The sequence below is a fragment of the Halichoerus grypus genome, chromosome X (assembly GCF_964656455.1).
Source record: "Halichoerus grypus chromosome X, mHalGry1.hap1.1, whole genome shotgun sequence".
In the NCBI taxonomy this organism is placed as follows: Eukaryota; Metazoa; Chordata; class Mammalia; order Carnivora; family Phocidae; genus Halichoerus; species Halichoerus grypus.
In genome coordinates, this window is record NC_135727.1 from 120,960,530 (window position 1) to 120,988,011 (window position 27,482).

Sequence of the window (27,482 nt, forward strand, 5' to 3'; positions counted from 1 at the left end):
TTCTTCATTCTACTTTACTAATTCTCTCAGGTTGCCTTGCTTATAACCAGTGTTCAGAGTAAGGGGATGCATGCCAGGACAGTGTGGTAGTTAAAAGTGTAGGCTTAGAAGTCAGAGGGCCCCTCTTCCAAATCTAGTGCCATTGCCGATTATTGTTGTAACCTTGGAAAATTTTCTGACCTCAGTTAAAATAATAAGTTTTCTCAGTTGAAAGATGTGATAATAAGAATACTTACTTTAAAAGAATAGTTGTAAGCATTAAATGAAATTATGTATTGTACCTGGCATATAAGCCTGAATAATTGATAGCTATTATTTAATTCTTGTGTTCATTATAATATTACTAATCTTCCAGTTTTTTCTACTTGGAATAGGAATAGTGACTTTCTTAAGGTCCTAAAGCTGCACTGTTTTTGCAAAGTAAGATTTAATATTATATTTCTATTACTTCTATGGAGATATTTTTAAACCATGGCATAGAATCTCCTGTTTTTCTTTCTGGGCTTTTATTTTGGCCATAGAGTCTGTATGAGCTCCTGTTTCAGGAAAGCAGGACCCCAAGTGCCTGGGTTGTTGTAGCACTCAATATGAGTCACTGACTACTTAATTGTCATTGTTGAGGGTGTAAGGCTGAGAGGAAAAAACCAGGTTTGAGTCAACAGGGTAGAAAATGGGGGAGGGGGAAGAAAATAGGAAAACCAGATTAGGTTGGTAGGTTTGAAAGAGAGACATAAGTGGAACCCTTAAGAAATCCCCTGAACCAGAAAGAACATCTTCAGGCACTTTCAATGGACCACCCACAGCTTTTAACAGATGCTGTTAACACATTCAGTTATCTTTTGTGATGTGGTTATTTGCATTGTTTGCAAACTATTTTTTAACTGTACAGAAATGATACTTGGGATGTGGTTTTTTGATAAGTGTAACATTGTTAAGATAGCATAAAAAGCTTAAAAATGTTCATTAAACTTATAGTTATCTATGTGATAATTCTCTGGCAGAAATGTGTTTTCTTTTCAACTGCCTACTTGATGGTAGTTTTCCTCATTACATTTTTAGGTTTAAAAGCATCAGCTGGAATCAATTTGCATTCGAAAATTGGACTGACACAAAGACTTGATATTGTGGAATGACTAGCAAACAAGCAATGTCATCTAATGAACAAGAAATGCTCTTGTGTTATAATGGGGAAGTCCTTATTTTTCGATTGTCTAAGGGAGATTTTGCAGGTAAAGGGCCTGCAAAAATACCCGTGTTACATGTCAGAAGAATGGTATTTGACAGAAGAACAAGAGCATTTGTTCAGAAGTCCACTGGATTCTTTATGCTAAAGGAAGAAAACTCTCATTTAAAAATTATGTGTTGCATCTGTGTGTCAGATTTCAGAACTGGAATTAATCTCCCTTGTATTATGATACAGTGCAATAAAAAGGATAACATCTTCAGCTATTTTCTTCTATTTCTTCACAGTACCAATAAATTTGAAAAGCGTTTGAACTTTAGACTAAGCCATGAGTTGAAGGATGGTATAAGGGTCTTGAATGGCCCTTCAGTTTTATGGAGACATCTCAAAACATTCTACTGTATCTCTTCTCAAACTGGCAAAGTTGTTACTGTGTCTCTTAATTTTTCCTCTGTTGAGTGGGCAGGGGAGATTGAAAATCTAGGTATGGTTTTATTAGGACCAAAGCCATCTTTTTTATATGAAGAAGGATGCACTCAAAAGCTTTCAAAATCAGATTATGCAATTTGGAATACCAAATTTTATGTATACTCCCTTGAAAATGAAGAAGTAATAAGTGAGGCTTACATTATCCCTCCTGCTTATAGCAGTGTAGTAACTTATGTGCATGTCTGTGCAATGGAGATTGTCAACAATCAGTTAAGAATGTCTCTGATTGCCCTTACTCGAAAGAATCAGCTGATTTCATTTCAAAATGGGACTCCTAAAACTGTGTGCCAGCTTCCATTTGGAGATCCTTGTGCAGTTCAACTTATGGATTCAGGCAGAGGAGACCTTTTCGTCATATCCTTTAGGTCCAGTGATGCTTGTGCCGTTTGGAAAAAGAACTTTCAGGTACAGTACTTATTCTTATAATCATTCAATTGGTGTAGCCTTAGACCTTTTAAGCATTTATGTTTCAGAGAGTGTGTCCTGGAGTCTTTTTTTTAAAAAAGATTTTATTTATTTATTTGGGGGAGAGAGCAAGAGAAAGCACAAGTGGGGTGGGGGTGTGGAGAGGGAGAAGCAGAATCCCTGCTGAGCAGAGATGTGGGATTGAGCCCCGGGTTGGGCTCCACACTGGGTACGGACCCTGCTTAAAAGATTCTCTCTCCTCTCCCACTGCTGCTCCCCCTGCGTGTACTTGCTCTCTCTCTCTAAAAAAAATAAATTTAAATTTTTGGAAGAAAATAATTTGAAAGTACCCTATTTTATTTTGAAAGCAATCTTTAAAAAGCATATTGTACTTTTATTTGAAGGTTATTTGGAAGGTAACATTTTCTGTCTTCCTCTACTCTCTTTGCCTTTCCAGAAATGGTAGCAGGGAAACATCTAGTATAAACTATAATCCTTACTGGGGTCAGGATAATGGGAAGAGCACCTGGGTTTGAATCCCAACTGAGCCACTTACTAGTCTTACCTTAAGGAATGTGTTTAATTTTTGTGAACTCGTTTTCTATCTTTATGAAATTGGGATCATCCTGCCTCTGAGAAGAGAGAATTAAAGAAAATGACATTGTAAAGTGTCTTGCACAGTGCTTGGCACACAGGAGAAGCTCAGTAAGTAGCTATTATTATGTTATACAAGGGCTAGGACTGTCATCACTGACTTGCACCTACCTGAGGTCCCTTATTCACCTGGATAAGGAAAAACAGTCCCGTTGTGCGTCATTAATTCAGTGTAATATAGTCCTCACACACTTTAAGTGGGTCCCCTGCTTGGATGCTGTAGAGCTCTGCCACTAACATGTTACCCAAAGAGGGATACCATGCCACTCTCTGTAAGTGAGCCTGTAAACAGTTGGTTGGCTTTCCTGCCTTGAAATTGTGTTCTAGGTTTCTTTCTCTACAGTGGACCGTCATCCTTTGCACAAGTTACTGACCTAAGTCCCTACTGACACATCTCTTAAGCTACTTCTTTAGGGATTCTATACGTCTAAGCTGTTTTCAAATGCCCTGTATCGAAAGCTCTGGAATTACACCCTGATATCCACAAATTCAGTGCTCATTAATTGCTTTGGTAACCTTGCTACTCTGAGAATTTTGCAGCTCTTGGCTTTACCTTGGTGTTACATTTATATTCACCTACTTAAAAAAATATATATATCTTAGGGTAAAATATGCAATGACTTTAAAAACAGGAATAAAGGCTAAGAATCTACAAATAAAGGGGGAGGAGAGATAACCATGTCAGAAAACCTGGGTTAAGGGAAGTGATTGCATTTGAGGAATTATACTTAGTTTAGTAGTTAGGACAAAAAAAGCAAATATAGCAGGTTTTACAACTGAATGAAACATACTATCAAGGGGAAATTTTTTTTTCCTGACATTGAGTTCTGAGAGGAATTTACTGTTTGTGGTATTATGTAAGAGGTTTTGAATAATAAAGTGAATATATTATTGAATAATAAAATGGTGTCTTTGATAGCAGTTTTGCTCCAAATTGGGAAAAAAACAATAGACACAATCTTCCTTTGGGTTGGCTATGGATTCATCCAACCATCCTTTTACTACCTCATTCTATAAAGGAATTAAGGCAGCTTAAAAGACAAGTAAAGTACAAACAAGCATAAATTAGAATAAATACTGAAAATCAAGGTTAGCATGTTCTCAGATCAGCCCTTCATAAAAGCCCCAGGTGTAATGTTTAATCCAGTGATAGAACTTGAAACAGAGCTGAGTCTAGACAAATGCCTGATTAACTTTTCTCTTAGGCTTTCTCTCTCGAGTAGAAATTGTCTCTGTAAGTTTTGACAAGAATCTGTGTAGCAGGTAAAACTGAATCATTGTCAAGTATACCTAAAACAGATATTGGTATGTTGTAGATAGAGGTTAGTATGTTCTAGAGGTGTGCTCTCTAATATGGTAGCCTCTAGCCACGTGTAATTATTCAACATTTGGAATGTGGCTCGTTTGAATTGGAATGTGCTATAAATGTCACATACACACCAGATTTTAAAGGCTTAGTAAAAATGATAGGAAAATATCTAGTTAATAATTTTATTGATAAAATTGAATTGAAATGATACTATTTTGGATATAGCAGATCAAATTAAATATAAGATTAAATATATATGCCTTGCATTGTTGCTCTCCTATATTTGGACAGCACTATTCTAGAGCTGTAGATTGTAAATGTGTGTGTGCATACATGAGTGCATAGCTCTATTGTGTTTGCATGTCGAACACATTTTTTTTTTAAAAATGTTTATTAGAGTGCACACGTGAGTGGGGGGAGGGGTAGAGGGAAAGAAATCTCAAGCAGACTCTCCACTGAGCACGGAGCTGATGCCAGTCTCCATCTCATGACGCTGAAATCATGACTTGAGCCGAAATTGAGAGTTGGATGCTCAACCAACTCAGCCACCCAGGTGCCCCTGTTGAGCACATTCATACTATTAATGTCTTCACATAGTTCATTGTACTCCATGATACTCATGGTGGGGGTGTGGTGGGAGGAAGGGAGGATATGGGTATACAAATAAGCTTTCTCCCTGCATAAGTGAAAAATCCTGGCTTTGGAAATTAATCTTATATGGGAAAGATTGATATTTGGTTATATAGATTAAAGTCTTACTTACAGTCTTGCTCTAATACATGCCACCCTCTATCATCTAGATGATGTATCTCTGCTAGTGCTAGGATTCTGAGCAGGAGTTTTAGCTTTTCTGTCTGAGGGAGAAGGGATAGCTATCCCCATGGTATTAGTTTTCCAGGGGACCAGTCTGGAGGCTTTCAGCTTCATGGACCTTTACGAAGTTGTCTTCTATTTTAAACTTGGGGTCCTGTGTTCTGGTATAAACTGATCAGATCATTCCAGTGGGCTAGGACGGTTCTAGGTACATCACTAGTAGGATCCCTCCCCACTCTGTGTCCCTAATAATGGCTATGTTCTCTTCCACCAAAGTTTAGTGTATTAAGTTCATCTTGACTCTTAAAAGTTATTCTGCTTCGAGAACTTTTGAGTGTTTACCACTACTTTCTAGTTACCTAGAGTTTCCAAAATAATCATGAGAAGTTTAGAATTTATAAATCATAATAAGATTTTAATATAGAAATCAGGAATGTGACAGACACTGGACAAACATTTGATAAAATATTAAATTTAAGTGTCTTGCTATTTGTAAAATTGTTGTAACTCCTTATGTTGTCTGATCCCCCAATATCTTTAGTTTTTAGTGTTTACCATTTTCATTACTTGTTTATAAGATTGAAGAGGACACATTACACCTACATGCAACAAAAGGATTTAGTTTATTTCACATCTGATTTTTTTTTTCTTTTCCATTCTCTTTCTTTCAGGTTGCTGCCAAGTGGGAAAAAATTAGCTCAGTACTGATAGATGACTTTATAGGAACTGGAAATGAACAAGTACTGCTAGTTTTTCAGGAGTCCTTGAATTCAGATTGCCTGAGTTCATTTATAATAACAGATCTTGGCTACATAAACTATTCAGTAAGTTCTGTATACTTTTTATATATTTAAGAACCATTTTAGAAAGTTGAAGTGCTTTAAAGCTTTTGACCCACTGTTTCAATGTTTGTAATTTCATACTTACAGTAAACGTTTGAACTTTAAAAATATGTAGAATGCATTTTTGAAATTATACATTGACTCTCCTTTCAATAAATGTTATACAAATGGACTATGCTTTTGATATAAATTTGGAATATAGTGATAGTAACACTGTAAATTAACTTTATTGTTGCTTCTGAAAGTCACATTTTATACCAGTAAACATGATAACATTGGATTAATTAAGGAGTAAAATAAAATGAACCTGCTTTATTAAAAGAAGTAACAGTTCATAATATGTTAAGAGCTTGGGCAGAGGGAAATAATACCCCTGAAGTTTCAGATCTGTATAAAATATCTGAGTCTGTGTTTTTCCTTAATAAAATGAAGATAATTCTTATTTTCCCTAGTTGTGGGATTTTATAAAAATCTAGTAAGCTGATATTTTTGAAGCAGTATAGAAATGTTAGGTCGGTGGTGATAGTAATAGTAATTTTTTCTGGTTACAAGAAGTGATGGGGAAATACATATTTTTTGTCTCTTATCTAATAGTGTGTAACATGGAAAACTGCCCTTTGGATAAACTTTAATTGTATTTTGTTAATCTTATAAATTTTCAATTTATTTCAAAATTTCAGTTTTAGTGTATTTTTTTTTATTTCTTAGAGTGAAACATTGGGTTGCAATGAAGATGACTTATTTGAAGACAAAGAACAGAATCGTTATTTGATGGTTCCACCCCTGGAAAGAGGATTGAAAGTTAGTGGCTATGTTTGCTATTTGTTTTGCTTTTTTGGGTTAGTGCTGTTCTAAATGATGGAAAGAACATTGAAAGAAAGGATCTTAATGCGTAAACAACTCAGTGGGAAAAAAAATGGTATTTCAAAGGATCTTTGCCTTTTTAATACTTCTGTAAAAACTATTATGACATTACTTATAAATGTATTATCTAAAAATGATACTTTTTTGTGGTAGGACTGTACATTTAATAAGACTTGCAAAATAAAATACATGAAGCTCACTTTTGAGAACACATTTTTTTCTGGTCTTAAGGATCAGTATATCGCAGTATCTCTTTTAAAGGAGCATCAAATATGATGACTCATAACATGTCCCAAACATGAACAGTTTGCCTTCAAATTTTCCATACAAAGCTCTCTGAAAATGAGTTTTTGGTTTTTTCCAAGTGTATGAAGGTAATGCATATTCCCTGTAAAATACTCAGACAGTACAAAGAAATATTAAAAAGAAACTAATAATTACCTATGAGTCCACTACTGAGATATAACCCATTTTAACACTTTGGCATATATATTCCTGTAGATTTTTTTAATGAATATATTGCAAATTTATGTAGAAATGTGATTATAAGATGTATGTTCTTTTGTAACCTGCCTTTTTTCATTCATAAAAATTTTTAAGTATTCCAAAAAGTTCATAGAACAGCACTATAGTTTTCTCTAGTCCTCAGGAGGATTCAACTGTTTGTACTTTTTAGAAAAATTCTATCTTCCTCATCTGTGCTTGTGTGTGCATATGCATGTGTGTATGTACATTTTTGTGGAACCATTTGAAAGTTCCAAATATTATAACTTTGCTCCTATATATTTTAGCAGGGATTGCCTAAAAAATAAGGACATTCTCCTATGTAAACACACCATACTATTATTACAGTTAGGAAATTATTAATAATCTCTTTTTTTTATTATGTTATGTTCTGATAGTCACCATACAGTACATCATTAGTTTTTGATGTAGTGTTCCTTGATTCATTGTTTGTGTATAACACCCAGTGCTCCATGCAGTACGTGCCCTCCTTAATACCCATCACCAGGCTAACTCATCCCCCCCCCGTCCCCTCTAAAACCCTCAGTTTGTTTCTCAGAGTCCATAGTCTCTCATGGTTCATCTCCCCCTCCGATTTCCCCCCCTTCATTTTTCCCTTCCTTCTCCTAATGTCTTCCCTGCTATTCCTTATGTTCCACAAATAAGTGACACCATATGATAATTGACTTTCTCTGCTTGACTTATTTCACTCAGCATAATCTCCTCTAGTCCCACCCATATTGATGTGAAAGTCGGGTATTCATCCTTTCTGATGGCTGAGTAATATTCCATTGTATATATGGACCACATCTTCTTTATCCATTCGTCTATTGAAGGGCATCTCGGCTCTTTCCACCGTTTGGCTATTGTGGACATTGCTGCTATGAACATTGGGGTGCATATGGCCCTTCTTTTCACTAAATCTGTATCTTTGGGGTAAATACCCAGGAGTGCAATTGCTGGGTCATAGGGTAGCTCTATTTTAATTTTTTGAGGAACCTCCACACTGTTTTCCAAAGTGGCTGTACTAACTTGCATTCCCACCAATAGTGTAAAAGGGTTCCCCTTTCTCCACACTGTCTCCATCATTTGTTGTTTCTTGCCTTGTCAATTTTTGCCCTTCTAACTGGTGTAAGGTGGTATCTCAATGTGGTTTTGATTTGAATTTCCCTGATGGCTAATGATGGTGAACATTTTTTCATGTGTCTGTTAGCCATTTGTATGTCTTCTTTTGAGAAGGGTCTGTTCGTATCTTCTGCCCATTTTTTGACTTGATTATTTGAGTTTGAGAAGTTCTTTATAGATCTTGGATATTAGCCCTTTGGAGTGTCATTTGCAAATATCTTCTCCCATTCCATGGGCTGCCTCTTTGTTTTGTTGACTGTTTCCTTTGCTGTGCAGAAGTTTTTTATCTTGATGAAGTCCCAATAGTTCATTTTTGCTTTTGTTTCCCTTGCCTTTGGAGACGTGTCTTGAAAGAAGTTGCTGTGGCCGATGTCGAAGAGGTTACTGCTTATGTTCTCCTCTAGGATTCTGATGGATTCCTGTCTCACATTGAGGTCTTTCATCCACTTTGAGTTTATCTTTGTGAATGGTGTTAGAGAATGGTCGAGTTTCATTCTTCTGTATATAGCTGTCCAATTTTCCCAGCACCATTTATTGAAGAGACTTTTTTCCATTGCACATTTTTTCCTACTTTGTTGAAGATTATTTGACCATAGAGTTGAGGGTCCATATCTGGGTTCTCTATTCTGTTCCATTGGTCTATGTGTCTGTTTTTGTGCCAGTACCATGCTGTGTTGGTGATCACAGCTTTGTAATAGAGCTTGAAATCAGGCAACGTGATGCCCCCAGCTTTGTTTTTCTTTTTCAACATTTCCTTGGTGATTCAGGGTCTTTCCTGATTCCATACAAATTTTAGGATTGCTTGTTCCAGCACTTTGAAAAATGCTGTTGGTATTTTGATTGGGATGGCGTTGAAAGTATAAATTACTCTGGGCAGCATAGACATTTTAACAGTGTTTATTCTTCCGATCCATGAGCATGGAATGTTTTTCCATCTTTTTGTGTCGTCTTCAATTTCTTTTATGAGTATTCTGTAGTTCCTAGAGTATAGGTCCTTTACCTCTTTGGTTAGGTTTATTCCAAGGTATCTTATGGTTTTGGGTGGTATTGTAAATGGAATCGATTCTCTAATTTCTCTTTCTATAGTTACATTGTTAGTGTATAAGAAAGCAACTGATTTCTGTGCATTGATTTTGTATCCTGCCACATTACTGAATTGCTGTATGAGTTCTAGTAATTTGGGGGTGGATCTTTTGGGTTTTCCACATAAAGTATCATGTCATCTGTGAAGAGAGAGAGTTTGACTATTCTTTGCCAGTTTGAATACCTTTTATTTCTTTTTGTTGTCTGATTGCTGTTGCTAGGACTTCTAGTACTATATTGAACAATAGTGGTGAGAGTGGGCATCCTTGTCATGTTCCTGATCTTAAGGGAAAGGCTCTCAGCTTTTCCCCATTGAGGATGATATTCGCTGTGGGTTTTTCATAGATGGATTTTATGAAATTGAGGAATGTTCCCTCTATCCCTATACTCTGAAGAGCTTTAATCAGGAAAGGATGCTGTATTTTGTCAGATGCTTTTTCTGCATCAATTGAGAGGACCATATGGTTCTTCTCTCTCCTCTTATTAATGTGTTCTATCACAATGATTGATTTGCGAATGTTGAAGCACCCTTGTATCCCAGTGATAAATCCCACTTGGTCGTGGTGGATGATCCTTTTAATGTACTGTTGGATCCAATTAGCTAGGATCTTGAGAATTTTGGCATCCATAGTCATCAGGGATATCGCCTGAAATTCTCCTTTATGATGGAGTCTTTGCCTGGTTTGGGGATTAAGGTAATGCTGGCCTCATAGAAGGGAGTCTGGAAGCTTTCCTTCTGTTTCTGATTTTTGAAACAGCTTCAGGAGAATAGGTATTATTTCTTCTTTGAATGTTTCGTAGAATTCCCCAGGGAATCCATCAGGTCCTGGACTCTTGTTTTTTGGGAGTTTTTTTTTGTTTTTAATTTTTTATTGTTATGTTAATCACCATACATTACATCATTAGTTTTTGATGTAGTGTTCCATGATTCATTGTTTGTGCATAACACCCAGTGCTCCATGCAGAACGTGCCCTCTTTAATACCCATCACCAGGCTAACCCATCCTCCCACCCCCCTCCTCTCTAGAACCCTCAGTTTGTTTTTCAGAGTCCATCGTCTCTCATGGTTCGTCTCACCCTCCAATTCCCCCCCTTCATTCTTCCCCTCCTGCTATCTTCTTCTTCTTTTTTTTTCATAACATATATTGCATTATTTGTTTCAGAGGTACAGATCTGAGATTCAACAGTCTTGCACAATTCACAGCACTCACCATATTACATACCCTCCAATCTCTGCTTCAATCTCATTACTGGTTAGTGGTCTATTCAGGTTATCAACTTCTTCCTGTTTCAGTCTTGGTAGTTTATAGGTTCCCAGGAATGCATTCATTTCTTCCAAGTTGCTTAATTTATTAGCATATAGTTGTTGATAATAATTTCTGATAATTGTTTGTATTTCCTTGATGGCAGTTGTGATCTCTCCTCTTTCATTCATAAATTTATTAATTTGGGTCCTTTCTCTTTTCTTTTGGATAAGTCTGGCCAGTGGTTTATTGATCTTATTAACTCTTTCAAAGAACCAGCTTCTATTTTCGTTGATGTGTTCTGTTGTATTTATGGTTTCTAATTCATTGATCTCTGCTCTAATCTTAATTATTTCCCTTCTCGTGTGTGGGTTAGGCTTAATTTGTTGTTGATTCTCCAGTTCTTTAAGGTGTAAAGATAGTTTGTGTATTCAGGGTTTTTCTATTTTTTTTGAGTGAGGCTTGGATGGCTATGTATTTCCCCCTTAGGACCGCCTTTGCCGTTTCCCATAGGTTTTGGACTGATGTGTTTTCATTCTCATTGGATTCCATGAATTGTTTAAGTTCTTTGATTTCCTGGTTGACCCAGACGTTCTTGAGCAGGATGGTCTTTAGCTTCCAAGTGTTTGAATTTTTCCAAACTTTTTCTTGTGATTGAGTTCCAGTTTCAAAGCATTGTGGTCTGAGAATATGCAGGGAATAATCTCAGTCTTTTGGTATCGGTTGAGACCTGATTTGTGACCCAGTATGTGGTCTATTCTGGAGAAAGTTCCATGTGCGCTCGAGAAGAATGAGTATTCTGTTGTTTCAGGGTGGAATGTTCTGTATATATCTATGAGGTCCATCTGGTCCAGTGTGTCATTCAAAGCTCTTGTTTCTTTGTTGATTTTCTGCTTAGATGATCTGTCTATTGCTGAGAGTGGAGTGTTAAGGTCGCCTACTATTAACGTATTATTATCAATATGTCTCTTTATTTTGGTTAACAGTTGGCTTATGTAGTTGGCTGCTCCCATGCTGGGGTCATAGATATTTACAATTGTTAGATCTTCTTGTTGGATAGACCCTTTAAGAATGATATAGTGTCCTTTTGTATCTCTAACTACAGTCTTTAGCTTAAAATCTAATTTGTCTGATATGAGAATTGCTACCCCAGCTTTCTTTTGGGGTCCGTTGGCATGAAAGATGGTTCTCCATCCCTTCACTTTCAGTCTGGATGTATCTTTAGGTTCAAATTGAGTCTCTTGTAGACAGTATATGGATGGGTTCTGTCTTTTTATCCAATCTGCAACCCTGTGCCATTTTATGGGAGCATTTAGGCCGTTCATGTTGAGAGTGATTATTGAAAGATTATTGTCATCATGTTGCCTGTGAAGTCCTTGTTTCTATAGATTGTCTCTGTAAATTTCTGTTCTATATCACTCTCGGGGTCTTTCTCCTTTTATGGAACCCCTCTTAATATTTCTTGCAGGACTGGCTTAGTGGTCATATATTCTTTCAGTTTCTCCCAGTCCTGGAAGCTCTGCATCTCTCCATCCATTCTAAATGATAGCCTTGCCAGATAGAGTATTCTTGGCTGCATGTTCTTCTCATTTAGTACCCTGAATATGTCTTACCAGCCCTTTCTGGCTTGCCAGGTCTCTGTGGATAGGTCTGACGTTATTCTGATGTTCCTCCCTCTGTACGTAAGGAATCTCTTCCCCCTAACTGCCCTTAAGATGGTTTCCCATAAAGGAAAAGATCAATTACATTAAAAACTTTTGTTCTCTGAACAAAGTAAAATATATAAAAAGACAAGTTATGTAAATAGAAATTGTAACAAGTGACAAAGGATGAATTTCCTTAATGTGAATATGGATTCTGAAACAGTATTCTTGAGAATGTAAAGTGGCTCAACCTCCTCAGAAGGAAACTTGTTATTGCTAATGTGAATTGGACATATCTTTTTACTCTCGCAGTTTTACTTCTGGAAATCTATTCTAAGGATATACTTGTACGGTAAAGATGATTTTATAGGGATGTTTATGTAGTATTTAAGGACAACAAAATTCAGTCATTTTAAATATCCATCATTAGGAGTTTGGTAGATCAGTTATAATATCCTTGAACTATTGAATAGTATGCAGCTGTCAAAAAATAAGGTAGATCTTTATACTGATTTAGAAATGTTGCCAAAATAATTTATGAAAGCATGACTTTTAGAAATTCCACCTCTACTAACATGTTACCTAATTTATTTGGACCAACTCTTCTGATAAAAACAAGTTAAAATCATAGTTGAAATATGTTTTTAAAATCTCCCTAAAAGCTTCAGAATGCTGAAAATGTAAGAATAAGTTATCAAGCCAAACTGTAAAGGCTGGAACCCAGAGAGAACCCAGAGAACACTATTGCTACTTTTGCCTGGGAGCGTTTGTGTTTAAACTAAAGCAGTAGTACTCTAGACAACTGGCAGAAACAAACATCCCATCCTCTCTCAAAATATACATTTTATCCTAGGCCTCTTATAAATCTCACAAGTAGTTTTTCAAAGAAAATGAATCACTCACAGAATAAGCACATAAAGAAATAAGGCATCATGAGCAATTATTCACAGGAAATAACCAAATAGCGTATCTATGAGTGAAAAATACATTGAAATAAAAAAGTCTCATCAGGTGAATTTAAGAGTTGACTCAAAGAGATGCAGAGCAAAGAAGCAAGCCAAACTGTGTTACAAAAATTAGGAGGGCATGTGCTATAATGAGTACTGGGTGTTATATGCAACTAATGAATCACTGAACACTATATCAAAAACTAATGATGTACTATACAACGGCTAACTGAACATAATAAAAAAAAATAAAGATAAAATCCTAAAAAAACTTGCTCAGAAGGTAGCACAGATTTATAGAAGGAAAATAAGAAAGAAACACAGAGAGAAGGCAGGAGCATATGGAAGTGGTGAATAAGAGTTGCATGTCCATTTTGTTTCAAGTATCCACATGTTATCACTAGCTCCTAAGTTGGATAAAAATATTTCCAAGCATTGGAAGGCCTTTTATTTTATTTTTATTTTATTTTTTAAGATTTTATTTATTTATTTGAGAGAGAGAGGGAGTATGAGCAGGGTGGGGGGGGAGAGGGAGAGGGAGAAGCACACTCCCCACTGAGCAAGGAGCCCGACATGGGGCTCAATTCCGGGACCCTGGGATCATGACGCTTAACCAACTGAGCCACCCAGCATCCCCTGGAAGGTCTTTTGGAGATTAACAAGTCTACCCCTCCTCCCCCATTTTACATGTGAGGAAACAAATAACCAGAAAGGTTAAGGACAGGCAGAGCTAGAACCAATGTCTGTCTCACCGTTCTTTCCCCTATGGAATTTGTTTTCCACCTGGTTGGAAGGGAACCAGTTGGAGGGGAAATGGGGAGACCAGGACCTTGGAGAAACTTGTGCACATGTACAGGAATGTTCACAACAGCACTGTTTGTAATAGTCCATGCATGCCTGGACATAACCCAGATGTCCATCAGCAGGAGAATGGAGAAGCGAGCTGGTATGGTCATATGATGGAATACTACAGAGCAGTGAAAGTCACAGACTACAGCTCCTGGCGACAAATGGGATGACTCTAAAAACCTAACACAAACAGAATGGCTCCATTCATAAAAGGTTCAAAAGCAAAACACAAAAAACTAAAAATATTCTTTAGGAGATACAGTGATGGTAAAATTATGAAGATAAACAAGGAAGTTACCTTAAAAGGCCAGGGTAGTGTTGCCTCTATTGGAAAAAGAGAAGTTCGTGACTGGGCAGTGCCCATGGGCAGCTGACTGCATATGGTTCCTTGGGTGTTGACTTCATTATTAGTTTGTAAACTGTTTTTTGTATTATGCCCTTTTCTGCGTGTATGAGAGAGATCACAATAAAAAGACCAAAAAGCAAGGTTTGGTGTTCTGCAGTACAGTATGCTCCTGTATTTGGTTTGGGTTATGTTTTATTTGCTTGTTTGTAGTGAGGAGAAAGAAAGCATTCCTTAACATACACATAGAAAAGTTCTGGAAAGGTAAACAATCTGTTGGCTATGCAAATGGAATTGAAGGTCTAGAAATAGAAGTTGAGAAGTATTTTTATGCCGTTTGAATGTTTTATCATATGGTTATTTTTATAGCTTTATAACAAAACTTCACAACATAGAATATTTAAGTAGTCTAGTGATTCACCATTTAGTCCTGGAGTGGGGCGGGGGGTGTTTTGAAGAGAGTAGGGAAGAGAGAACACAGATAATTTTTGAGAGTGCTTTCATTGTCAGTCTGCCCACATATTCCTCTCTTCTACTCCTTACCCCTCAGCATTCTCCGATTTGGCTCCCCCACTCTGATGTGTACAGCTCCCTTTCCCTAAGTCACAAATTACTCAGCGAATAAGTGTGAATAATGTGGAGCCCACAGAAATAGGTCGACAGATGAAGTTTTAAAATATTAGCTAGACACTTTACATATTTTGTGCAGTGAGGTAAGATATAATTCAGTCTTCACTTTCCAGCTTTTGTTCACCAATAAGAAGTTAAAGGAATTTACCTGACTTAAACTGTAATTTGAAAGAAAGGGATTAAAAAAAGGATGCATTTTATGTTTTCAATCTAGAAAAACAAGTTAGATTAAAAGCTGAATTAATACTTAAACAGTCTCAGATATCCATCTGAAATGAAACCACTTCTATCAGTTCAGTGATACGACTTTATATTTTCAGTAGCAAAATACATTTCATGAATGTTTCATCCTTGGTAGTGAAATCTGTTTATCTGCTATAATAAAAGGAATGGATTGCTCCCTACCCAGCTCAGAGCCAAATTTTGTTTGTTTCCTGTAGTTAAGAGCCCACCTTAACACTGAGTTTATTAGCACAAAAATAAACTTGTGGCAGTTTGGGGGCTATGTGTTATCTTTAAAATTTGCTATAGATGTTATATGAACAGGATTTCAAATAGTATCAAATTAAAAGTGACCATTTCTACTCATAATGATGTCTTTGCTTTTTGAAGCAGAAATTATTTCAACAAGAAAAATAGTTTACCTGTGGGGGTAGGAGTGTTGGTAGCCCTTGATTTTTATTCATATTGATTAGACATCCATATTTGTATCGATTGATTGCTTAATTCAGTGGGGAAATGCATGCTAATACATTGGCATTCTTGTAATGGGGTACATAAACTCTATTGCAGTTACTTGCTGTGTTCGTTTCCTTTATAATTACTTAAAATTTGTGAAGAAAATAGTTTTGCTCTGAGAAGTATTCTCTGCGTTTCTACAGAAAAATGAATTAATAAGCAAATTTGGAGAAAGTACTTTCTGAATTAATGGTATCATCAGATTTCATTTGAAATGTCTCTGGCAATGGTTTTTCTTTCTATTTTATAGGTTGGTTTGGCTTTTATTCAGGAATTGCAGCAGCATCTCTTGCTTAAGGAAAAAATTATTTCAAAATCTTACAAAACTTTAATAAACCTGGTTCAAGGGAAAGATGATAGTACATCAAGTGCAGAGAAGGTAAAATTAATCATGTGACCATTTTATCATCTTATGAATTGAAAATCTACAAGCTATTGAAGCATCACTTAAATTGGAATATTTGGATATTTTAGAAAATGCCACTTAATGGATCCAAGAAGCAAAGTGGCAGGGATTATAATGCTGGACTTTCATGACTTGAAAATATTTGATTAAGGAGCCAATATTTTACCAATTTGCAAATTATTCTGTAGGATATTAAAATCTCAGTAATCAGGAACCTTGGGGAACAAGTCCTCTTGTTCAAAAGATTTAACTATTAAACTTTTTTATTTGTATGATTTGCATAGAAATTACCCCTAAGTGAATTATGTACTTTCTGACTCCTTAAACAGAATATGCAGCATATTATTCAACCTTTCATTAATGAATATGTAATTTCATCAGTATTATAATTGTTCTTTTTGTCTGTTGCAATGTTCATTTCTAAGGGTATTTATTCCTCTGGTTAATGCCCCTAAATTGCTATGCTTTTTTAGTGTTTGTATCTGCCTTTTATAATTTTACTCTCATTTTTCTTGTGGTTGACCAGCATAAGAACCTCTTTAGGTACCTTGCAGTTGCTTATGTCAGTACAGTAATGTAGAAAGTTAGCAAAAGCTCCCTGACTTCATAAAAAATAGTATTTATGCACATTAATTCCATACAAAGACAGCATAGCAAAGTTACAAATAAATCAAGAAAAGCTAGCATAGAGAAATTTAATCCAGTAAGTTTTTTCCCTCAAGTCACCTTAGTGCCTAGCTCTGATTTTCTTCTAGATTGACCATTCTCATAGCAGTCTATGCCTTGTGTCTGTATTTCAGTCTTAGCAATATGAGGACTTGGGTCCAAAATATGATTCCGTTAATGTGAGAATCATAACAAAAGCACATCATGTTGCATTTCCATATTACAATACCAATCTCTTGGGAAAGCTCATGAAGGTCATTTTTAAAAGTCTCCCCATTTCCCTTCGCCACCTCACCCCAACTATTTTGCCAGTATTATTATTATTATTATTATTATTATTATTATTATTTTAGAGCAGGAGAGAGAGAGGAAGGGCAGAGGTAGTGGGAGAGAGAGAATCTTAAGCAGGCTCCATGACCAGCACAGAGCCCAGCGCAGGGCTTGATCTCACATCCCTGAGATCATGACCTAAGCCAAAATCATGAGTTGGATGCTGAACCGACTAAGCCACCCAGACACCCTGATTTTGCCAATATTAGAAAAGGGGAAGAAATGTTTAAAAGTGACTGCACTGAAACTACTGTGTGCAAGGCACCATTTGGGGCTGTTTATGTGATTAATTTTAAAAACAATTCTGGCAGGTAGCAAAAATTTCCCCAGGTTTCGAATGAATGGCCTGCCTCAAAGCTCACAGCTACTGGCAGAAGCATCAGATTCCTAGGAAGTTGTTTAGTCCACTAGAATGTAAATGCCCATATCTTTTTTCAGTAATTACTGCCCACATAGAAGGGCAGGATAGAGTAGTTGTTAAGATAGAGCATGGGCTCTGGAACCAGTTTGCTTTGGTTCAAATCCCAGCTCTGCCACTTGCTAGCTGGGTGACTTTGGGCAAGGTACTTAGCTTCCTTGTGTCTTGTTCTCCTTATCTGGAAAGTGTAGATAATACTACCGACCTAGGGTACTAGGGTTTTTTTTGTGTGAAGGTTAAGCAAATTGAATCACGAGCGACATTAAGAACAGTGCCTGACACATAGTAAGCATTCAGTAAGTGTTGTGAATTATTATGGTTATTACTCCTCCTCCTCCCACCATTTCTATTGTTATTATAAATCCATATGTGCATGGAAATGAATGAGTATGGCCTGGACTTTAAGAATACAATTTTAGCCATAATTGATCAGCAGTCCAAAGATAATCAGTTTTATTTGTACAAAATTTTACAGTTATAGGTTTAGTACAAGTCACTTTAATAATGATTGGATTGTTTTCAGCATGCCTGGGACACATACTGTCAGAATTTTTTCAAAATGGATTCCAAGTTTATGTCTTTGCTGGCTCTGTTTTGGATACCTCATCTTGTTTCCAATCAAGCCATGCTTCTTGATCTGAATAGATAGTTAATTACATATAAGTTCTATAAATTTTGTTTTAGTGATTTATATATAATCTGTAATGTAAAATATTATAGGTGACAATTTAAGATATGTAAGCTATAAGGCCTGACGAAAAGCTGACTTACATTATTTTTGTAGTTTCGCCACATTTGGTAGGTTTTTTTGGTAATCAGTTATTTAACATGTTTTTCTATAAGGCACATCTTTTTACTCTTTGTGGTAAAGAAGAAAATCCTGTCTGTACCTTTGATGAAAGGATACCAGACAATTTTCAAGATTCAGAACAGCTAGTAAAGAAGATATGGTATCATGTAATAGATGACAGCTTGGTTGTTGGAGTGAAAACCGTATCTTCTTTGAAGCTGTAAGTATCATGATAACATTATCTTGATGGTCTAGAATAGCACTGTCCCACAGAAATATAATGTACGCCACATAAGCAATTTTAAATGTTCTAATTAGCCATATTAAAAAATGTAAATAGAATCAGGTGAAATTAATTTTCACAATATCATATCCCAGACAGTATCATTGCTGAGGGATAAACAATGTTCTGTATTAAAAAGCAGATTTTATCCAAGTTATTTAGGGGAGTATAAAATAGAGTTTTTAGAGTTATTTGCATTCTAAACTATTGCCAAAATAAACTCTTTAAAAAATGAGTATTTTTTTTCTTGTTTAAAAAGAAGGGGCAGAACCTACCTCAAAAGTAAAATCCAGCATTATTTTACCATTCCTTTCTCTCAAGGAAGTTATTTTCCTGCAGTTCAACATATTTACAATGTTTTTGCTTTCCTGTTTCAAGAAAAGTGCTATTACAGGATCTTTAAAAATGTGTTTGGTTTATATACTTGATTTTCTGATATACTTTATGTTTGAAATGATGTTTCCTAGGAAAAGAGAGAAATTTTTTATTGTTTGTGTAGCATTTAATCATCTCTTTTATTTTAAAGAATGAGCTTTAAGACAACTCAACTCTGGATTTTTTACAGGTCCCTGAATCATGTGACTTTATCACTGTTAATGGATCAAGCTCATAGCTCCAGCCGTCGGCTTATTAAGTGTCAAAATAGGGTTATCAAGTTGACTAGGGATTTTTTCCCAGCACCATGCTCAGTGCCATGTGAAATAGGATCAGAGGCAAAAAGGATCAAGTTGGCTGTTGACAGTGAGGAAGAGGGAGAGGAAGAGGAAAAGGAAGAAGAAAGCTTTGTTTGTGAACAGTCATCTGAGAAAGAGTGTGTACAGGTCATTACTGCTGTAACATCTCTTTCACCACTTTTAGCATTCAGTAATTTTTGTTGCACTGTGCTGCTACAAATTAGGGAGAGGGAAAATGGTAACTCAGAAGATCATTATATTCAGTGTGGCAGACTTTTTTTAAGTCTAGAAGACCTTTCAAGTAGGCAATACCTGCTGGTATTTCCAAAGAAGAAACCTATAGGTAATTTTTGTTGGTACTTTTTAATCATATACCTAATTGAATTAGAAAATTTCAAGAACTCTTTTTACTTGATAATGGACAGTTTAATGACAGAGCTTGTGACATGTTTTTCTTGTAGAACACATGGAAGATCTGTTTGCACTTCTCACAGCGTTTAACAAAACTTGTTTTCAAATCACATCACCCAGCTATTCTCTGACTTCAATGAAGACGTGGCTCCTAGAACACATGAAGTGTGAAGAAATCAAAGAATTTCCAGAAATTTGCTTTTGCAAAATGCCAGGAAGTTTCTATGGGACACTCTTCAAGTGGAAACAAAAAACACCATTTGAAGGGATTTTAATAGTCTATTCCAGGTAATGCATATCAAATTGGAATATGTCCAGAGAAGTTAGTGCATATGTGTGTGGTCCAAGAGCCATCTCCACAGTAGAGATCTGTGTCACTGTGGGACATGTCCAGGTCATTGCCTGGTATAGCCTCAGTGGACAGGTGGCCTCATGTGGAAACTAGAGCTGTTTTAACTTGATGTTTGTTTTGGGCTTTTTTTTTGGTTGATTAGGCCCTAATAGTTATTTTAAGATTTCTACTTACCTTTCTCCTGCAATGACGTTTTAAAAAATATAATATTAATCTTATTACTCAGAGAAAAAATTAATCATGAGGCAAGTGCTGAACATTAACTGACTTGGTATAGAATATGTATATTTGATTGCTACAGTCTGAATTATATCAAAGATCACATGCATGCATTATTGGTTCTATTCATCATGAGAGGATTTATAAATGAGTATTAATTACTATAGTAAGTTGTATACAACTGCTTTGTGCTGTCCCAAGTTTTATAATGTTATGTTTGGTTTTTTATTCCAGGAATCAAACAGTTTTGTTCCAGTGCCTTCATAATTTCATCAGAGCTCTCCCTATAAACTGTTCCTTCAAAAATCTAAAATTCGGAAGTGTCGATTTCCTAATTAATCATTTGGCGTTAACTTTGGAGAAGGAACTGGTTATCCTTGGTTCTCTTTCTTCTGCCTTAGTTAAGGTTGAAAACAACTTGGTGCAAAGTTGTGAAGCAAGCAAAGAAAAGAGTAGTGGTGTGGCGGCTTTATCAGACAGAGAGGAAAACATCCATTCCTACAGAAAAGAACTTCAGAGAGAAAAGAAGCAAATATTAGGGACAGACCTAAAAGTGAGTGGTGTTCTTTATAGAGAAATGACTTTGAAATTAGCTGAGGTTCAGCTGAGATCAGACCTTGCTGCCCAGAAACTGGCTGGTTTATAATTATAATCTTAATTTGATTTATTTTAACGCATGTTTTCTCTGCCAGGACATTTTGGTTCCAGATTTGTTTTCATTTTACATTATATGCTTCCTTTGCAAAAATAAAGATCGAGGCTTGTAGAATTGTAGGTATTGATGCACGAAATAGCATGCCTTAGCGCAGCAGTTCTCAACCCGGGGCCATTTTGCTTCCTTCTGCCCCCACCCCCCACCCAGGGGCATTTGGCGGTGTCTGGAGACATTTTTTGGGGGGTTGTGAGAAGTAATTGGGGTTGGGGAGGGTGAGGTTGGGGTGCTATTCGCATCTAGTGGGTGGAGACCAGGCATGCTGCTAAACATTCTACTGTGCACAGGACAGCTCCCACAGCAAAGAATGATCCTGCCCAAAATGTCAGTAATGCCAAGGTTGAGAAATCCTGCCTTAGAGTTACCTTAAGTGACGGCAGAAGTGATCTAACAGTATTTTGGTCTAAATCTTCAAAAAACTTAAATAGTCCTTTTATTGTATCCTGTTTAGTAAAACCTAGCATATAAAAATTAGCTTCAAACAGATAAACAAGGTTATTAGGATTCACAAGTTTCTGTAAACATCAAGCTCCTGTGGAAATTGAAATCGCGGAGTGTCTGGGTGAGACCATTAAAATGAAAATCTTTGAACCCCTTGTTAATTTAAATTTTATTAGAGAGCTTCTCTGAAATTGTGTAAGTCTATAGGAATATGAAAATTTTAGGGCATTTCTCTGAAAAGCCTATTTCTTTCAAAAAGCTAAGCATACTGCATAGGCCACTATTTGAAAAAAATTGAAAATGCCTTTAAGCCATTTGTTTTTTTTTGTTTTTTTTTGTTTTTTTTTTTTTTAAAGATTTTATTTATTTATTTGAGAGAGAGAGAATGAGAGAGAGCACATGAGAGGGGGGAGGGTCAGAGGGAGAAGCAGACTCCCTGCCGAGCAGGGAGCCCGATGCGGGACTCGATCCAGGGACTCCAGGATCATGACCTGAGCCGAAGGCAGTCGCTTAACCAACTGAGCCACCCAGGCGCCCGCCTTTAAGCCATTTGTAATTCCAACTCTGGGCAAAGCTAAAATATAGAATTCTAACTAAAGTAACTTAAAGAATATGACGCTCCTTAGAGACTGAGAAATTTAAAAATAAGTGGAAATTCACTTAACAGTTAAAAAGTGATTTTTAGGGGCGCCTGGGTGGCTCAGTCGTCAAGCGTCTGCCTTCGGCTCAGGTCATGATCCCAGCGTCCTGGGATCAAGCCCCGCATCGGGCTCCCTGCTCCGCGGGAAGCCTGCTTCTCCTTCTCCCACTCCCCCTGCTTGTGTTCCCTCTCTCGCTGTGTCTCTCTCTGTCAAATAAATAAAATCTTTAAAAAAAAAAAAAGTGATTTTTTTTAAGGGGTCCAACGAGACATTTCAAAAGGGTAAAAATTTAACCTATTCTTTTTGGAAAAATAAGAATGCTGGAGTAATAAGAGAATGTCAGGAGAGGGGAAGACACAAAAGGATATGGGCCAAAAGGAATGTTTCTGATTCTTTTTGCTCTAAAATCCTTAAGTGAGTTGGAAGTTTTGATCTGAGTTGAAAGAAACAGATGATTATAAAAAGTGGCAATTCATGCTTGCAGCTCTGAAGTGCTAATTTCCGCCATGCCTTCAAAATGCTCGTGCTTAATGATCTGGTGTTGCAGATGGGGTTTAGAAAATACAGGTTATTATTTTCTTTTTATGATTGTCCATATAATATGCTACCTCTTGTTTTTGTAATCCATTACAAATGGAGATAGAACCTTACAGCTCTATTTCTTTGAAATGTCGATAGAAAAGATTTCAGACTTTGTGGAAATGGAAATGGTATAATTTCAGGATTAATTATGGAGATCTGGAAGCAGTATGTGTCAGTAGGTACATTGAAACTGCCCGTGACATGTTCTGAAACAACAACCATGTATAAAATGTGGGAACTAAGTTGAAAAATGGAGGCTGTCAAAAAGTAAACAATTTAACTATAATAGTTTATCTGTAGGAAAGTTAGGATAATACAAAAAAAGCATGTTGCTTCTTTTTTATCTATAAAAGCAACCAAAATGTATTCATCTATATACATCAAATAACCTCTTTGCAAGTGAGTTTTGTATTCCAGTATATTTTTCCTACCTACTACAAGTAAGAACAGCCGAAGTTTGAGGGAATGATGCCCTTGCCACTCTCTCATGATTCAGTAGTGTTTGCGTGTACCCGTAAGCACATTCCTCTGACCACTGTCCTGGTCATGAATCTGAAGTTCCCCTCAAAAACATGCTTCTCCCAAATCCACACTGAAGTGAAAATGAGTCTTGTTTTAGAACAGAGCACACCACAGTTTTCAGACACAAAACTTTTTGTTGTCCTCCTGATCCCTTAACTAAGGAATGCATGCAAGCCAGCTTAAGATGATGTTATTCAGTTTGGTGACTAGGTTGAGGGAGGGGGAAGAAATGTAATATTTATTGATGGCCAACTATATGCCAAACAGTAAGCTTGAAAAACACATACAAGCAAATATCCATATCCATACATATGTGTGATTACATCCTTATAGCAACCCATAAAGTATAATTATTAGTATTGTCCCCAGTATGAACAAAATGTTAGACCAAATTAAGGGAGTCCACCTAAGCAAGTTAATGCTATACACCCTTGTTACAAAGATTTTCAAAATGAGCAGATCCTTTTAGAATTCTAATATATAAGTGAATCTTTTATTGTCCTGATAACATCTCTTTATACCATATAAAATTGAATGCTCAGTTTTTTCCCAGTCTTAGAAAAGATCTAATTAACTTACTTCTCTGCCTGCTCTTCCCAATAAAGGCAAAAACATCAACTGTCCAAGCTAGAAACCTATGTAATGCTTTCTCTCTCTTGCCTAGAACTTGGACAGTACCAGATATTGAGAGGTGTCCTTTTTCTTCCTTATATTCAAACTTGTGGAAACATTATTTTCCATTCTAAGAATTTGAGAGTGAAAACTATTTCTTAGGTAACCCCATCTGGAGAAAGTCAGGCTTCTAATGCCAAAGCCAGTATGGTGTAATGGAAAGAATGCTGACCCATAAACTGTGTACTTAATTGGATCCTCTGGTTCGTTCTGTTTTCCCTTTTTGAGTTGCCTGGATCTGTTACTTGAATTGCTTTCTACCTCAGCAAAATCGCCCTCTCCTATAAAAATACTACTGTTCAGTATCTTCACTGTGCCATTGGTCTGGCCCTTTCTGGGATCTTATTTCAATAATCCTGCCTTGCCTTTTTATTCAGTAGGATAGCAGGCACTGTCAATAGTGAGTGGTCGGTCATAAGGGCAGAAAGTCAGAAACCTTCTCTGCCCTCACTGTTCCCCTTTTTTCTGTGCATAACTGAGGCCAACCTAATGGTTCTGAGTTCAGCTAGGAAAATTATTTAGTATCTTTAAATTTTATCTTTAATTACCCATGTCCTCACAGCAGCAGTCACTTACCCCAAAAGTACAAGCAGTGTTATGGGCCAGTAAAGCATGCCATCAGCTAAAACATTTATCACTAGATATCCAGTCAATCAGGAGTCGGAAAGGAGTGTGATGCACTCTGTTGATTGCCTTTTCCACATTGATTTCTTCCTTTTCTTGTACCAGAACTCTCATTTTGGTCAGGAAGCTTCTTTCTACAGCTCATGTGATTGGGAAAGTAGACCCTATCCCCAGTTCCAGAGCTTAGTCCTGAATAGTCTAAGCCAGTTAATGTAAGACATTTGCCTGGAAGCTGGTACGGGCCTGGGATGAGCACAAGACCTAAATTGGGCCTAATTGGACTGAGGGCCTAAAACAACTTGGGGTTTTGGTGAGGACGAGGCTCTTCTGTCCTGCTGGAAGTGGGTGGCCCTAATTTAAAAATCACGGGAAATTAGGTATTAGAATGAATCTGACATTACAGCCTGCAAAATTGTTTTATTGTGCCGCTGAATCAAACCTAAATCCCACCCTTTCCTGGGACTACTTTATTACTTCAGAAAAAAAAATTGCTTCTAACCAAAATCAAGATTTTGGTTAATTGCGCCTGAAAACATTCCTCACTACTAGACATGTGAGGGGGAAAAAGAATTCCAGAGAACAGAACTGACTGTTGGACATGTGGACTCCCAGGACAGGAACAGTTTACTGTAGAAACAGGATGCTTGTGCTTGCTGAAAGAAGAGTGGGAAAGAGCTACCTACTCCTTGCCCCACATGCACCTTTCCTTTCTGGGCAGTGGCTCCCTGGCTTTTCTGGGTTTTGTTTTTGATTTTTTTTTTTTAGTTTAAAATCAGTTTAGTTTGTACCTGATAGTAGTTTATATCTGAGATAAACTTTAATTTTTAAAAAATTCTTTATCTTTTCTCTGTTCCTTAGCTCAGCTTCCCTCTGGTATTACACCAGGCCACTTGCTCAATGATGCCTTCCTCAGTGGGTTAGAGATTTGTGTCAGATTATTTAACCTTTCTCATTTTCCTGTTTCATTTTTTAATCAAATTTTGCTTTTTAATTTGTAAAAAACTTTTAATTGAATTAGAGTTGACACGAAGGTAAGATTATACATGTAAGGACTATATCTATTGTGTTTATAACCCTAGCTGTATCCTCTCCAGTAGGAAGAGAAAGAAGTCTTTATCAATTTTGACTTTCTAAGAGTCTTTGTGCTAGGAAAAACAGATTTGATATTATGGGACTGTTTTGGAAATAGAGTAGTACAGCGTTATTAATTTAGAGCTTGTAGCTTTTTCAAAGGTAACAAATAAATGTACTAGAACATGAATGGTTACCTTTTAACATATAGTAAGGAACAAAAGATAACCTTTTCTAACTTCATTCATTCTAACCTCATTAAAAAAAAAAATATGATGGGAATTTTTAGTGTAGTTTTTGTAAGCCTGATGAGATGCTTTAAGGTTTAGAATTACTAAGTAATTTGGTTATGTCAAGTGCAATAATAAAATCCTCTTATAAGTTATTCAAACAGGAAACAAATACGCTCTCACACTCAAAAGATTCCGGTAAATGTAATAAAAACATTGGGAGTGGGGGCAGGCAGTAGCATCTGAAAGGAGCCAGGACCAAATAAATGTATTCTTGATAATCTGCAAAATTGTCAGAGAAAGTGAACATGTAGTACATGTGTTGGGCCAGAGAAGGGGAGGTGGGATTTGGTGTGCAGATGGTCTGGTGTTTCCTGTAGCTGGTGGCCACCTGGAAGGGGAAAGAATTAGCCTGGAACTATAAATAGTAGGAAAAATAATTATAAAGCCATTTGGCTTATAAAGTCAGTTTATAATAAAACAGTGCCATGTCCTCTGACAGTTTTATGTTAACAAAATGCACCTATTGTTAAAAAAAAGATTAGAAGATCACATTGAAATTATCTCTGAGGAAAAAAATAAAAGAGATGTACAATTCAACAAAAATATAAATTTGTTCATATAATTGAAATATCAGGGAAAATGCAGTCCATGTTATCTTCAGTCCTGTGGTGGACAAGTTCTTAGAGTTAATTGATGGCCCCTGCTGAGTTTTATCTTTTTTTTTTTAATTTTTTTATTGTTATGTTAATCCCCATACATTACATCATTAGTTTTAGATGTAGTGTTCCATGATCCATTGTTTGTGCATAACACCCAATGCTCCATGCAGAACGTGCCCTCTTTAACACCCATCACCAGGCTAACCCATCCTCCCACCCCCCTCCCCTCTAGAACCCTCAGTTTGTTTTTCAGAGTCCATCGTCTCTCATGGTTCATCTCACCCTCCGATTTCCCCCCATTCATTCTTCCCCTCCTGCTATCTTCTTCTTTTTTTTTTTTTCTTAACATATATTGCATTATTTGTTTCAGAGGTACAGATCTGAGATTCAATAGTCTTGCACAATTCACAGCACTTACCAGAGCACATACCCTCCCCAGTGTCTATCACCCAGTCACCCCATCCCTCCCACCCCACCCCCCACTCCAGCAACCCTGTTTGTTTCCTGAGATTAAGAATTCCTCATATCAGTGAGGTCATATGATACATGTCTTTCTCTGTTTGACTTATTTCGCTCAGCATAATACCCTCCAGTTCCATCCACGTTGTTGCAAATGGCAAGATCTCATTCCTTTTGATGGCTGCATAATATTCCATTGTGTATATATACCACATCTTCTTTATCCATTCATCTGTCGATGGACATCTTGGCTCTTTCCACAGTTTGGCTATTGTGGACATTGCTGCTATAAACATCGGGGTGCACGTACCCTTTCGGATCCCTACTTTTGTATCTTTGGGGTAAATACCCAGTAGTGCAATTGCTGGATCGTATGGTAGCTCTATTTTCAACTTTTTGAGGAACCCCCATACTGTTTTCCAGAGTGGCTGCACCAGCTTGCATTCCCACCAACAGTGTAGGAGGGTTCCCCTTTCTCCGCATCCCCGCCAACATCTGTCGTTTCCTGACTTGTTAATTTTAGCCATTCTGACTGGTGTGAGGTGTTATCTCATTGAGGTTTGGATTTGGATTTCCCTGATGCCGAGCGATGTTGAGCACTTTTTCATGTGTCTGTTGGCCATTTGGATGTCTTCTTTGGAAAAATGTCTGT

At 36.8% G+C, this 27,482-nt stretch overlaps 1 protein-coding gene across 1 annotated transcript in view; it reads left to right on the forward strand.

Moving 5' to 3' along the window:
• The window catches only part of FANCB (FA complementation group B), a 28,518-nt gene extending 6,613 nt beyond the window's left edge, over positions 1–21,905 (forward strand). Inside the window, exons 2-9 of the mRNA XM_078064152.1 lie at positions 1,060–2,077; positions 5,525–5,677; positions 6,404–6,496; positions 15,916–16,044; positions 18,329–18,495; positions 19,124–19,575; positions 19,694–19,931; positions 20,449–21,905. Of these exons, the coding sequence (XP_077920278.1) occupies positions 1,130–2,077; positions 5,525–5,677; positions 6,404–6,496; positions 15,916–16,044; positions 18,329–18,495; positions 19,124–19,575; positions 19,694–19,931; positions 20,449–20,860 (2,592 nt within the window). The 5' untranslated portion in view covers positions 1,060–1,129 and the 3' untranslated portion in view covers positions 20,861–21,905. The remainder of the gene's footprint in view (positions 1–1,059; positions 2,078–5,524; positions 5,678–6,403; positions 6,497–15,915; positions 16,045–18,328; positions 18,496–19,123; positions 19,576–19,693; positions 19,932–20,448) is intronic.
• The last annotated feature ends 5,577 nt before the right edge of the window (positions 21,906–27,482 follow it).